The 12,566-nt window shown below is 46.5% G+C and overlaps 1 protein-coding gene across 2 annotated transcripts in view; it reads right to left on the reverse strand.

Annotated features, from left to right (window-relative positions):
• Nucleotides 1-3,020: 3,020 nt before the first annotated feature.
• The window catches only part of CSRNP3 (cysteine and serine rich nuclear protein 3), a 152,652-nt gene continuing 143,106 nt past the window's right edge, over nt 3,021-12,566 (reverse strand). For both annotated transcript variants that reach the window (XM_055308285.1, XM_055308286.1), the window contains exons 4-5: nt 6,433-6,729; nt 3,021-4,112 (exon numbers count right to left, since the gene is read on the reverse strand). In XM_055308285.1, the coding sequence (XP_055164260.1) occupies nt 3,021-4,112; nt 6,433-6,729 (1,389 nt within the window). The remainder of the gene's footprint in view (nt 4,113-6,432; nt 6,730-12,566) is intronic.

The following is a 12,566-nucleotide window of genomic DNA, read 5'->3' on the forward strand; positions in this document are numbered from 1 at the left end:
AAAACTGTAGCGCTCTCCTGGCATGTGGGCAGTTTCTGTTGAATAGAAGGGCTATTAACGGGGGAAAAAAAAGTCAGATGGAACACTGTGTTCTCTTAGCTTTTCTGGGAAAGGAAGTAACAATGAAATGAATCCATCATTAATATTATTTGCAACTTTGACCCAACATTTTTAAACTATAGCTTTACAAGTTATCATCTCCTTTTCTCAACCTGATTTTTTGATCATAAAACCCAGTCAAATCCTAGGGTGGGGAAAAAACACAGTGTTCATTATTGGCCACTGCCTAAAATCTGTCATCCTCCAGAAGGGACATGCATCGTGTGTGTGTGTGTGTGTGTGTGTGTGTGTGTGTGTGTGTTACAGTGGTGTTTTAATAGGTAATTTGTGCATGTAGTTTGTGGGAGATGCTAGGGGTTAGGTTATCTATACGAAAATTTGGTCTGGAATTCATGCTTGGAAGGTTAATCCTTCTGTGCACAGTGACTTTCAACCCCAATTGCACAAATAGAGGAAAAAGCTCTCATTTTTCTGTTTGCCTGTTTCTAGGCGCAGCATCCTTTTGGAAGTGAAGCTACAAAACAGAGACCTTGCCAAACAAAGAAGTAGGCGCCAACCTCCTTGTGAATGTAAAGCTGAACCAAATTAAATACCTCTCCTTTCAGAAACTGGACTGACATTCTATCCTTCAACGTCGCCCCAGCCAGAGCCGCCTCTTCCCCACTCTGCCACAGTCCGTGTTCCGAGAATATGCTGACCGCTTCACAAGTGAATACGTCCAGGGCTTGTAATGGTCCAGCAAATATGGCACATGTGATCTTTTCACATGCCTACATGGAGGAACAGAAGCCTCTTGTCATTTTTCTTTGGGCCTCTGCTCTTTAGATTGTATTGGTAAGGGAGACAATTTTGGAAATCCAGCACTAAAAAGTGTAACTTAGTAAACAATATGAGCTACACTACCTAGATCTGAGCAAAACCCCAATCGGGTTAACCCAAAGGGCTTATCATTCAAAAGTAACATCCCTGCCCTCATCACTGCGACTTCCATAAGGACAAACCCAAAGCTCCTTTAATGTTAATATTCACCGTTAGAAATTTGGCCCCCGGGGAGCGGGGTAGAGACAGGGCAGGAACCAACTGCACAGTGGAAGAGCTGCCGAGTGAACATGTTTTCCCCAAAAAAAGTTTTAGTAGAAACTTTTCCACTGGAGGACTTTCTCTAGATCAAACATTTTTTAGTTCAATTAAATAAAATAGTATTTTTTAAGGAATCGAGATCTACAATATATTTATATCCATATTTCTAAACAATCTAAGTCTAAAAGACATAAAAATTAGCGATGCAGTCACTGAATAGCAAGGCATGTCCACATTTCAAAGAGGCATAAAGTGTGAAATGATATAACAACGGAAGGTCAAAAATATGAAACGGACTCAGCGTAGTCATATCGCGTGGGTGGGGGGGGGTGGGAAGAAAGATAGAACATACCATTGAGTCACCTAAATTAATTTACGGGAAAACGGGATCTTAGAAGTCCTCCGAGGAACCAAGTACAGATAATCTAAAGGTGGGGAGTGCGTGTTTTATTTCTATCTGTCCCCTTTAACAAGAGAACGTGAGGTAATTCATAAAGTATTCAATGCATTCTGGGCTGTTCTGCTAATTGTCCCAGGCAAGAGAAATCAAAATGCTTCAGAAAAGTAAGGCCTAGTTGAGTATTTGGGTAGAGGCCCCCCCTTCAATCAATCAGCTAGTCACTAAAAGGAAATCTCCTTCTATACTCGTTTGTAGAGATGGATTGATCACGCTGTAGAAAAGGCTGGTAGCTGAGGATGTGTCTCTTCCACGTTTCCTCTGCCTCTGCTTTTACCGAGTTAGGTCTTCAGAGTGGCGAAGGAAAAAAAAAAAAGGTCATTTTTCCTTCATAAAGTATCATTGGATGATTCCTCTGTAGTAATTATATGAACCTTATAATAGTTACAGATTTAAAAATTTTTTTTTTCTTTTTTTTAAATTTTTCATCTCAAAGAGTTCTCAGTCCCCACCCCTCACAAGGTACCACGAAGGGGCACTAAAGTGCATTTGGATGTAGGGGAGTAGAGTTTAAAGGTGCTGTCCGAGCTAAGAACCAAGATGATGCTGTTTAAAAAAGAAAGGCAATTCCTTCTACCTCCATCTCTGGAGTCAACTGAGGGAGGGCAGTGACTGGACCCTCACCGGAGGATTGTCCTAACTCTTAACTTTAGAGAAAACTGTGTAAGGACCTGCACATATAGACTCATTTATTTGTCCAAAATAGCAAAAATAGGCCTATTTCACCCTTAAGAAAGTATTTGCAAATCTGATCAGTCATGATCATAAAAACGTGAATGGATTCCAGATGCAATCCATGTGGGCATGCTCGGTGGTACTAACTATGCATCTTCAGCTTAAAAGAACATGCTGCTGTTCATTTTCATCAAAACGTGACTTCTAACTACCATAAATAAAATACACATGGAACGATTAAATCTTTTTTTTTCTTACAATAGGTACTTTTACATTTAAAAAGTCACCATCATCTTCAGATTTATCGAAAATTAGGACTCTACATCTTATTATTTCCCAGTCTTAAGTTAACAATCTTGCACAGGCCCGATAATCCAAAACTTGGAGCTCCGATCTACACAGCTTGGCAGGTTTCACACAGTTTGACAGGTAGGCAACTGTGAGATAGGCTTTTTTTTTTTTTTAAATTAGCATTTTTCTATCAAAAGGGTCTGAAATCTTTTAAAATCCTCATAGAGACTGTATTTGTGCAAAGCCACCGACACGTAGCTAGAAAGGAGAGAACAAAATACAGTCTGGAAGATTCGCCGCGGTCCGGGGGCGGGGGGGGGGGGGGGGCGGGGCGGGGTTCTTGGTCCTCAGCTTGCAGAACCGCGGCCCCGAGATGCAAGGGGGTGGGGCGCCTCGAAGGAGGGCGGGGCCGGCCCGGGGTGGGGGGAGGGGGAGGGGGAGGGGGGTTGCGGGGCGCCTACACCGGGACCGTCTCCACCACGGGGGACGTGATGCACTCGTCGTGCAGTCTGCTCTTGTCGGCCAGACTCAAAGGCTTCTCCGCGGGGTGCTCGGGGAGGTGGCCGTCCCCGTGCAACGGGGACACGAACCCTTCCGGGGGGGGCCCCTTCAAGTACGAGTGGAATTCCACCTGTGGGTGGCTGGGCCTGCGGTCGGGGTACAGGCTGGTGCAGGGCACGCCGCCGTCGTCGGCCGACGAGCAGCACACGATGACCGAGGGGCTGGCGGCCGGGTAGTGGGGGGGCCCGTAGGCCTCCTCGGCCTGCCGGGCGTAGTCGGCGAACTGCTCGGGCGTCATGCTGTAAGGCACCAGCGAGAGGGCCCCGGCCTTCCCGGGCTCCCGGGCGGAGTAGCCGTCGGCGGCCGGGCCGGGCGGCCCCGGGACGTGGCTGTCTATTTGGTAGTAGAGGGTGGAGGAGCTGGCGTAGAAGGACGCGCCCTTGGCCGGGCCCTCGTGCACCGCGCCGCCGTCGGAGTAGCACAGGACCGACGGCAGAGGCACGACCTCGGCGTGCGCGCCCAAGCCGTCCACGAAGCTGTCCCCTTTGTCGTCGTCGTCCTCGTCCTCGTCCTCCTCCTCGTCCTCGTCCTCGTCCTCCTCCTCCTCCTCCGACTCACTGGGCGCCAGGCTCTGGGTGCTCGAGTCGGTGACCCCGCTGCAGAAGCTGCTGCCGTCCTCCTCCTCCTCCTCCTCCTCTTCCTCCTCCTCCTCTTCCTCCTCCTCCTCCTCCTCTCCTTGGCAGTCCAGCTCCTCGGCGGACTGCAGGTGCAGCACGGCGGCCTGCGGCTCGGCTTCGATCTCGAAATTGTCCGCGATGGAATACTCCACCGAGTGCGCCACGGGGCCCACGGCGCTGCCGTGCGCGCTCACCTCCGCGTGGCAGCCGTTCAGCGCCGGGATCTGCTGCTCCCGGCTCTTCTCCAGTTCAAGTTTCATTATCGTGTGCAAAAAGTGAGTCCGGACACGGATAGGATTAAATTCGATCCTACCTGCTGTGTTACTACATCCTTCTTTAGTGCAGCCGCACGGGAAAGACATTCGATCCACCTTGGAGGGAAGAACACAGTTAGCCCCGTGCCACGCCCCCCGGCCGCCCCGGCCCGGACCTCCCCCCGCGCCCCGGGAACCTGGGCTCGCCGGACCCCAGCTGCGCCACAGCCAGTGACAGTCACCCCGCAAAGGAGCCCGGAGGGGAAGGGGAGCCTGCCAGCCCGAGAGTCAACCTGGCTGTAAAATCTGTACTCAGAAGAAAGAGGAGCTATGGCTGTGGGCGTGGCGTTCGAGTTCATGGAGCTCCCCCCCCGTCCCCCCCCCCCCCCCCCCCCCCCCCCCCCGCTTTCTTCTCTCTCCGTTCCCCCCTCCTTCTCCATCCTGGTACTTTCCCTCGCGTCTTTTGAAAGCTTCTCCCTTCCCTAAGCCCGGCTCACTTCTGCTGCACGCCAGCTCACATGCAGTTTTTTTTTTTTTTTTTTTTTTAGATTATTTATTCATGAGAGACACACAGAGAGAGAGAGAGGCAGAGACACAGGCAGAGGGACAAGCAGGCTCCGTTCAGGAGCCCTATGTGGGACTGGATCCCAGGACCCCGGGATCACGCCCTGAGCTGAAGACAGACACTCAACCATGAGTCACCCAGGCGTCCCTCATGCCCAATTTTAAACTACACACACTTACTGCCCCCATCCCTACCTACTATTTTTAATCAAAGTTATTTGACATTTTGCCTACCAGCCACACCCCCCGCTTCTTGGCTTACTCTAACATGAATTTTTCTGCCTGACGTGTCCAGATGGACACCGCTTAGGATCATGCGGCCTGACAATTCGTCCTCGTTGTGTTTTCTTCTCATTTGTTTGGATCCTTGGTCCCAGGCGCCTGTGTGTGTCCTGCAGGACTGTGACGGTTGCGCACATTTATGACTCTGACCGATGGACCCATGTATTTGGGGGCCTGGCTCTCCCTTGCCCTTCTCCACTCCAACCGATGGACCCATGCGTTTGGGGGGCCTGGCTCTCCCTTGCCCTTCTCCACTCCAGTAGGCCGTAGGCTTCCTGAGGGAAAGGGATGTTCCCTTAATCAGTCTCCCAGAATCAGAGCAACTGGGCTCTGCTGACAGAGTGTTTGGGTTCACCAAGTGTCATGGGACTGAACTTGTCACTCAGGTGATAGGTGGTATTCCCAGCCACCCAAGGGCACCCCTTAGACATTTGCTAATTGCTGACTGCTACCGATTACCCTGCATGCACACCAGAGCACAGGCGCCCACAAAGAGCCGCTTGCCACCTTATCCAGGCACAGGGAATTTCCTCTGCTCCAGAGAAGAGGGCAAACTCCAGCAGTCATCCTGGTTTCAGGAAAAAGTAGGGGCGGGGGGGGGGGGCAGAACCAGAATCTATAGCTGTTTTCTTACTCATGGATCCCCTTTCTAGAACTGTCCTCTCTTTCTGCCTGCCCGAGGGGCTGTCCTTGTCAAAAAAGGCAAGTTTCCTCATAAAATAATAACACCTAACTAATCATGGAGTGTAAATCATAGAGATGTACGGGGGCTTGAGAATCACCTAGTCTGGGGGTTGGTAAACTCTCTTTCTCTTTTTTCTTTTTCTTTCTTCCCTTTTCCTTCTTTTTCTTGGTAAAGGGCCAGAGAATAAATATTTTAGGCTTTGTGGGCCGTACAGTGTCTCTGGCAACTACTCATTGCTGTTGTAAAAGCATGAAAGCAGTCATGGGCAACACCACAACAGGCAAACAAAGAGACACAAAGTGGCTGGGCCTCACTAACGTGTTACTTACGAAAACAGGTGGCAGGCCAGATTTGTCCTGTGAGCTATAGCTTGCCAACCTCTGATCTAGTCCAGCCCTTTCATTTTTGGGATAAGCACACGGTGCCCAGAAAGTTGACCTGACTTGCTTATTTCACGTACCTGGCAGAAAGCAGAGCCAGGGGTCGAACTCCGTTTTCTGAAGTCCCAGTCGCCTAATTTTTCCACCAGTAGTGCCACCTCTAACCTCTCACCATCGTGTCCCCCACGGATGGACCAGAAGGCACAATCTCACACGTCAGAGATGTCATCATCTCTCTGAGTGCTTGTAAAAACCCACCAGAAGTGAGCACAATAAAGCAATCCAAGGGGAAAGCCTTCTGATGGGCTTAGCTACAGCTTGGGCTGCCTCTCACATCATATCGTGTGTGTGTCAGCCTGTGAGGCACACCCACAAACGTCCTTGACTTACTATTTCTCCCTGCTGGAACCACAGGCCTTGCCTTGCTCCAGAGTGCCTTCCTGTGTGTGAGAAGCTTCTTTATCTGTCGCAGGCGGGGTGCTGTAGGAGGTCCCACCTCCGGAGTCCTCGACATGCAAAACCTTACCTGACACTTGATGCCCGCCAGGCTGCAGGTACACGTTTCTGGATCACAGAACACTCGGCAGTCGCAGCCACAGTCCTCCCTCGACAGGCGGATGGCGCGCAGCTCATGCTTTTCTTCGACGTCAATCTTCTTCACCCCAGAGGCCCGCAGCAGCGCTCTCCTTTTCTTCGTCGGCAGGGGTTGCAGGAAGAAGTACTCGTCTACCTCGGTGTTGTCTAAATCAATATCATCATCCGAAATGTCATCCACGGTAAGGGTGCTAGCTTCTTCAGATTCCACTGTGCCATTCTTGGTCATCTGGAAACACAAAGCGGCCAACAGACTTAGCGTCGGCGGGGCCCTCAAATCCCTACCCTTAGCCTTGGCAGAACAAAACGAGTCATAAAACACCACGTCCCCATAATCCATAGTGTTTGTGGGTCACTTTATTTCCTTTTCTTTTTCTCGTTGGAGAAGTCACGAGAAAGGGGGATCCCTGGGTGGCTCAGCGGTTTAGTGCCTGCCTTTGGCCCAGGGTGTGATCCTGGAGCCCCGGGATCGAGTCCCACGTTGGGCTCCTGGCATGGAGCCTGCCTCTCCCACTGCCTCTCTCTCTCTCTTTCTCTCTCTCTGTCTATCATAAATAAATACAATCTTAAAAAAAAAAAAAAGTCACCAGAAAGAAAAAGGAAGACATCGAAATGAGAGGCTTTTAAATGTAATTGGGACTCTTAACCTCCAGAGTCGTTAGAGTTGGTAGCCAGCACGATGTGAGAAAAGGCCAAAGGTTACAGCTGCCCATCAGTGAAAGCTATCTTTAGACTCAGTTCGGGATGGGCGGCTCTGATGGTGGAGTCAACGTGTCCTTGTTCCAAGGCGATAGCATCCTAGCAGAAGCCACTGCCACCTAAGTCAGCAAACGTGTCCTTGAAATAACCACTCTGTCTCTTGGGCGCCAGCAAAGCCATGAATGAGGAAATAACATCGTGCTGCGCTGTGCTTGGGGTCACAAACCTGGTTACCCTGCAGAACATTCCAAGAACGAGGCCTTGATATGGAGTAATCTGTCAGGTCAGGGTGCTACCAGAAAAGGCAAGGAGGAGAGGGCAGGGCCGGCAGGCTCTTGCCAACCGGCAACCCAAGCAATAAACTCAGCCCCCAAAGGGGCTCACGTGAACCTGTGCCCAAAGCACTGGCTCCTGCGTCATAGCTCATGTGGCTCGTCCATGGCTATGGGCTCGTCTACTAACCATTCTGCATCTACTGATATTTCTTTTCTAAATTAATTTCATCCATCAGTAAACCCTGAATCAGGGATCCCTGGGTGGCGCAGCGGTTTAGCGCCTGCCTTTGGCCCAGGGCGCGATCCTGGAGACCCGGGATCGAATCCCACGTCGGGCTCCCAGTGCATGGAGCCTGCTTCTCCCTCCACCTGTGTCTCTGCCTCTCTCTCTCTCTCTCTCTGTGTGACTATCATAAATAAATAAAAATTAAAAAAAAACCCTGAATCAGTATTTTACTTCTGTTGTACCAGCACTTTATTATGCTTCCTGCATAGAAAAGCACTCGGAAAAGAGACATTTTCTCTGACTATCAGTGAGAAATGTATCCGGAGAAGCAGCACACGAATAAATGCAGAAACTCCATAAGGGCTTACTCGAAATACAGAAGCTATTTTGATTCTTTGATTTTAAATGTGTTACTTCACAAACTTTATTAGTTGTAATTATTACCATGCGATTTTTAAAAATTTACTCATTTGAGAGGGAAAGAGAGAGAGTCCATGGGTGAGGGTAAGAGTAGGGAAGCAGATTCCCGTTTTGCAGGAGCCCGATGCCGGCCTGGATCCCCGAGATCGTGACCTGAGCTGAAGGCAGACACTTAACTGACTGAGCCACCCAGGTGCCCCCATGCTGTTTTTCATCTTAATAACAGTTCAGTTATTACACAGTTAAAATACTCTGATGACATCAGACACCATTCTTTTATCTTAGGAGAAGAAAGTCCAGTATATAGACAAAAATACTTTTTATTGACCAAACCCCACAAACTCTGAATATGTTGGAAAACAAATAGATCACTGGTCCTTACTCTCAAGAAGAGGAAACAACACAGTACCAAGTGTATATTTAAATATTTTACAGATGGGCTCTGAACTTCATGTTCAAAAGCTACTAAATTATATATATTTTTTTAATATTTCAGAGCTTAGATCTGTGTTCAGGCAACAATGGGCCTTCTTCTTTATTGGGTTTTGCTTCTCAGTGTGATCTGCAGTGCATTTTCCTTGTTGGCATTTCTTTATGCTGTATTGGCTAAGCTGCTACCATGTTTCCGTGATGTCCAACTACTAGGATGTTACTTTGATTGCTTGCTGTTATCATTTTTGTTAAGAATTAATTTGCTGATAGAAGCATCTATCCGTGAAGATCTGATTTCCTAAGAAATTCAAGTGTGCGATTGCCTAGCACATACTCAATCCTCTTGATAGGTAAAGCTGCATTAACAAATAGGAGGCATTACCTTTCCCAGCTTGTCACCTCTGTGGCATTTAGATTGGTTTTCATTAATTCCTGGCCTGTCTGTGTGAACCTTGTCTGACTCCACAACTCACGTAGAACACCTAGTACTTGGTGAGCACGATTCATTTTTAATATTTCCTTCCTACTTAATCTCCATGTTCTATACTTATGCTCCCTCATGTAACTGGTAGCATCACAAAACGACAAAAGCCCTCCATTTTATATCAATAGGGTTTGATTTAAAAAAAAAAAAAAGACTGCTGTCTAACATATCAGTGCAAATTGTTAGGGGAATATGAATTACCAGTTGGCATCTACAAATTTTAAAAGAAGCTTTCTCAAATAAGTTACAGAGATGATGCTTATTCCAAATATAAGCACTCTTAAAAATACAATCTTAGTCTCTTATTCCCACATATTTAAATTACAACAAACAATTTCATTTCAAGATAAAAATTCAATTAAGAATCTAAAAGCTCTTCACTCAGAGCTACATACTGTTTTCACTCTTGTTTAGGAACCTGCAGGGGCCCTAATCTAGATTTCAAAATCTCACGTTAACATTGAAGAGATCTGGCAAGGTTTTCTCCTCACCTCTCCACTATCATCCTTGCCATGTTTTCTAAAAAAGTTTTATTTATTTATTTTACTTGAGAGAGAAAGAGAGAGAGAGAGAGAGAGAATGTGCATAAGCAGTGGAGGTGGGCAGGCAGAGGCAGAGGGAGAGAGACTCTCAAGCAGATACCCTGCTGAGCACTCCACTTGGAGCTCGATCTCATGACCCTGAGATCATGAAACCAAGAGTCAGATGCTTAATGGACTGAGCCACCCAGGAGCTCCTTATCTCTGCCATTTTTAATGAAGATTAGAAATATTTGAGTTCATCCTGGTCAGTTGCCTTTTCTCCCCTTCCTCAGTTTCTGGTGTGGTAAGCAGCCATTGAGAGATACTCTCTGCCTCCCCAGGCCCTCCTGTGGTCTGTGTCCATTTGCTTCTTTAAAATCCAAGCCACATACTATATGTTGGCAAATAGAACTCCAATAAAAAAAATATACAAAAAAAAAAAAAAAACCCAGGCCAAACCTACTGAGTTTAAATGCTCTCTAAAATCGATGCATTACAGGAACACCTGGGTGGCTCAGATGGTTGCGTGCCTGCCTTTGCCTCAGGTCCTGGGATCGAGCCCCATGTCATGTCGGGCTCCCTGCTCAGTGGGGCGTCTGCCTCTCCCTCTCCCTCTTCCCCCCTTGCTCATGTGTGCGCTCTCTTTCTCTCAAATGAATAAATACAATCTTTAAAATAAAATAAAAATGATGAATTGCATAGATTATTTTCAAAAGCATCTTCTCATATTAGAGCAATAGGGAACAAAGTCAGTGAGCTCCCTATTTCGGGGCACAACTCCTGTCCATCATGCTCTCAAGACCTGGTGCAGAGAAGCCAGGGAGTCTTCAAGATTGCCTCGCCTACTTTTCCGGACCTATCACCCAGCTTCACAAGAGTATTCACTTTGTACATTTCTTTCCCCCCCAACCCCAACATTATTGAGACATAATTGACATATGACATTGTGTAAGCTTAAGAGGTGTGTTTTGATTTAATGCCCTTGGATATTGCATCATGATTACCACTGTAGCGTTAGCTGACATCTCAATCATAGCACATAATTCCCACTTCTTTTTTGTGATGGGAACATTTCAGATGGACTCTCTTGGCAACGGTCAAGTGTGAAACACAGAATTGTGAGCCACAATTACCGTGCTGTACATTAGATCTCCAGAACTTATTCATTTTACAACTGGAAATTTATAACCTTTGACCAACGTTTCCCCATTTCCCTTATTTTCCAGCTCCTGGCAACCACTGTTCTACTCTCTATTTCTGTGAGTTCTGCTTTTTTAGGTTCCACACAGAAGTGCTATCATACCGCATTCATCTTTATCTGTCTGACTTACTCCACTTAGCGTAATGCCCTCACGGTCCATCCATTTGTCGCAAACGGCAGGATATCCTTCCTTCTCACGGCTGGAGACAATTTCATTGCATATATAGAACATTTCTCTCTGTCAACAGGAGTGTTACCTTTAAATGTCTTTTCTCTATCTCAAAATAGATCCATTGAATTTTCAGGCTTTAGTTTATTGGATGCAGCCTCCTTATTTTATGCAGTAATGAGGCCCAGATTAACTGTGACCTCTCCAAAACACACTTCTAGAACCTAATTCCCTGACCCCTATGCTTTTCCCTGTATCTCAAAGTTCCAAGTTTCTGATGGCAGGCAATGTCATGCTGGAATCCTTCTGTGGAATTAAACACGATGTATCTAAAAACCTCTTCTGTTTATTAAAAAAAAATGCATACAGAGTAATGAGCACATTCAAAGGAATGCTTCTTTTTGAGACAGAGACAAGACAATCTGTGACATGGACCATTTCTAGTTCGGCGCTGTTTCCCCAATGTAATGTTGCCTTTCCAAGAGCTAAGAAAAAACTTGCCAAATGTGGCTTAATTACACTGTGGTAAACTACCGAATAATGCTGGCCCTGACCCCTGCTTTTGTTTCTGTGCACGTAAGTGTGTAAAAAGAGAGGTTGGAGGTGAGGATGAAAGAGAAGTGGGAGAGAAGTGAGAGGAGATTAACAATACGAATAAGAGCAATGTTTGCTCGGTGCCCAGTGCTACTCTAAGCACTTTACCTACATTAACTCATTAAACATCACAAAAACCTCATTAGGTAGATATTAGCATTATACTCATTTAACTGATGATGAAACAGAGGCACTGCGTGGTAAATAACTTGTCCAAGATCACAAGCAGTAAGGGTGGGCACCAAATCACGGCCTTAGATATCTGACTCTGCAGCATGTGCTCTTAATTGCCATGATATTACATATATATATGGCTTTTATATATTAAAATATGTTGAATAGCCTTTGTGTTTACTTTGTATACAAGTATTAGGTATGTCAGTGCACAAGATACAGGTGTAGATCTCAATGGATTAAAGAGGTGAGGAATCTAGTCATTTTAATTCAGTTCAAAGGGCTTTCCAAGCTGAGAATGAGCACAGGGCACCTAGAGGGGGTGCTGGTGGTGGGGTGATGAAGAAGACTTCCAAACTTAACTCTGACGACTGAGTAGCAGTGAGATGAACAAGTGCAGACAGAAGGATTTCACACTCAGCAACAATACAATTTCAAAGGTCTGACATGGAACAGAGCCTGGTGCTTTTATTGGCCTACAAATTATTCAGAGGACTGGACTTATACAGGATCCCTTCCTGTCTTGGTCCGTAAACAAGGAACAAAAAGTAAATAAATAGTAGACCTCTAGGGAGTAGCTCCTCTGTTCCTCTGCCTTAGTCACCTTAGAGGTGATAAGTAATGACCTAACTCATGATTTGATTAAATAATCTTTATCTTATTTTAGATTTATCCCAAATTTGTGTACATTGATTTATATTATATTGGAAAGATCTCAAGGTCAAGGACTCTAGAGTGTGTGTGTGTTTGCATGTGTGTGCACATGTACATGTATTTGCTAGCTTTGTTCCAAGAATAATTAAGATGAGACTTAGTTCTTAAGTCACTGGGTAAGCTTGTCCAGACTCATTCTACAATTGAAAGGGTTTTA

This window comes from Nyctereutes procyonoides, unplaced genomic scaffold (genome assembly GCF_905146905.1).
Source record: "Nyctereutes procyonoides isolate TBG_1078 unplaced genomic scaffold, NYPRO_anot_genome, whole genome shotgun sequence".
NCBI classification, from domain to species: Eukaryota; Metazoa; Chordata; class Mammalia; order Carnivora; family Canidae; genus Nyctereutes; species Nyctereutes procyonoides.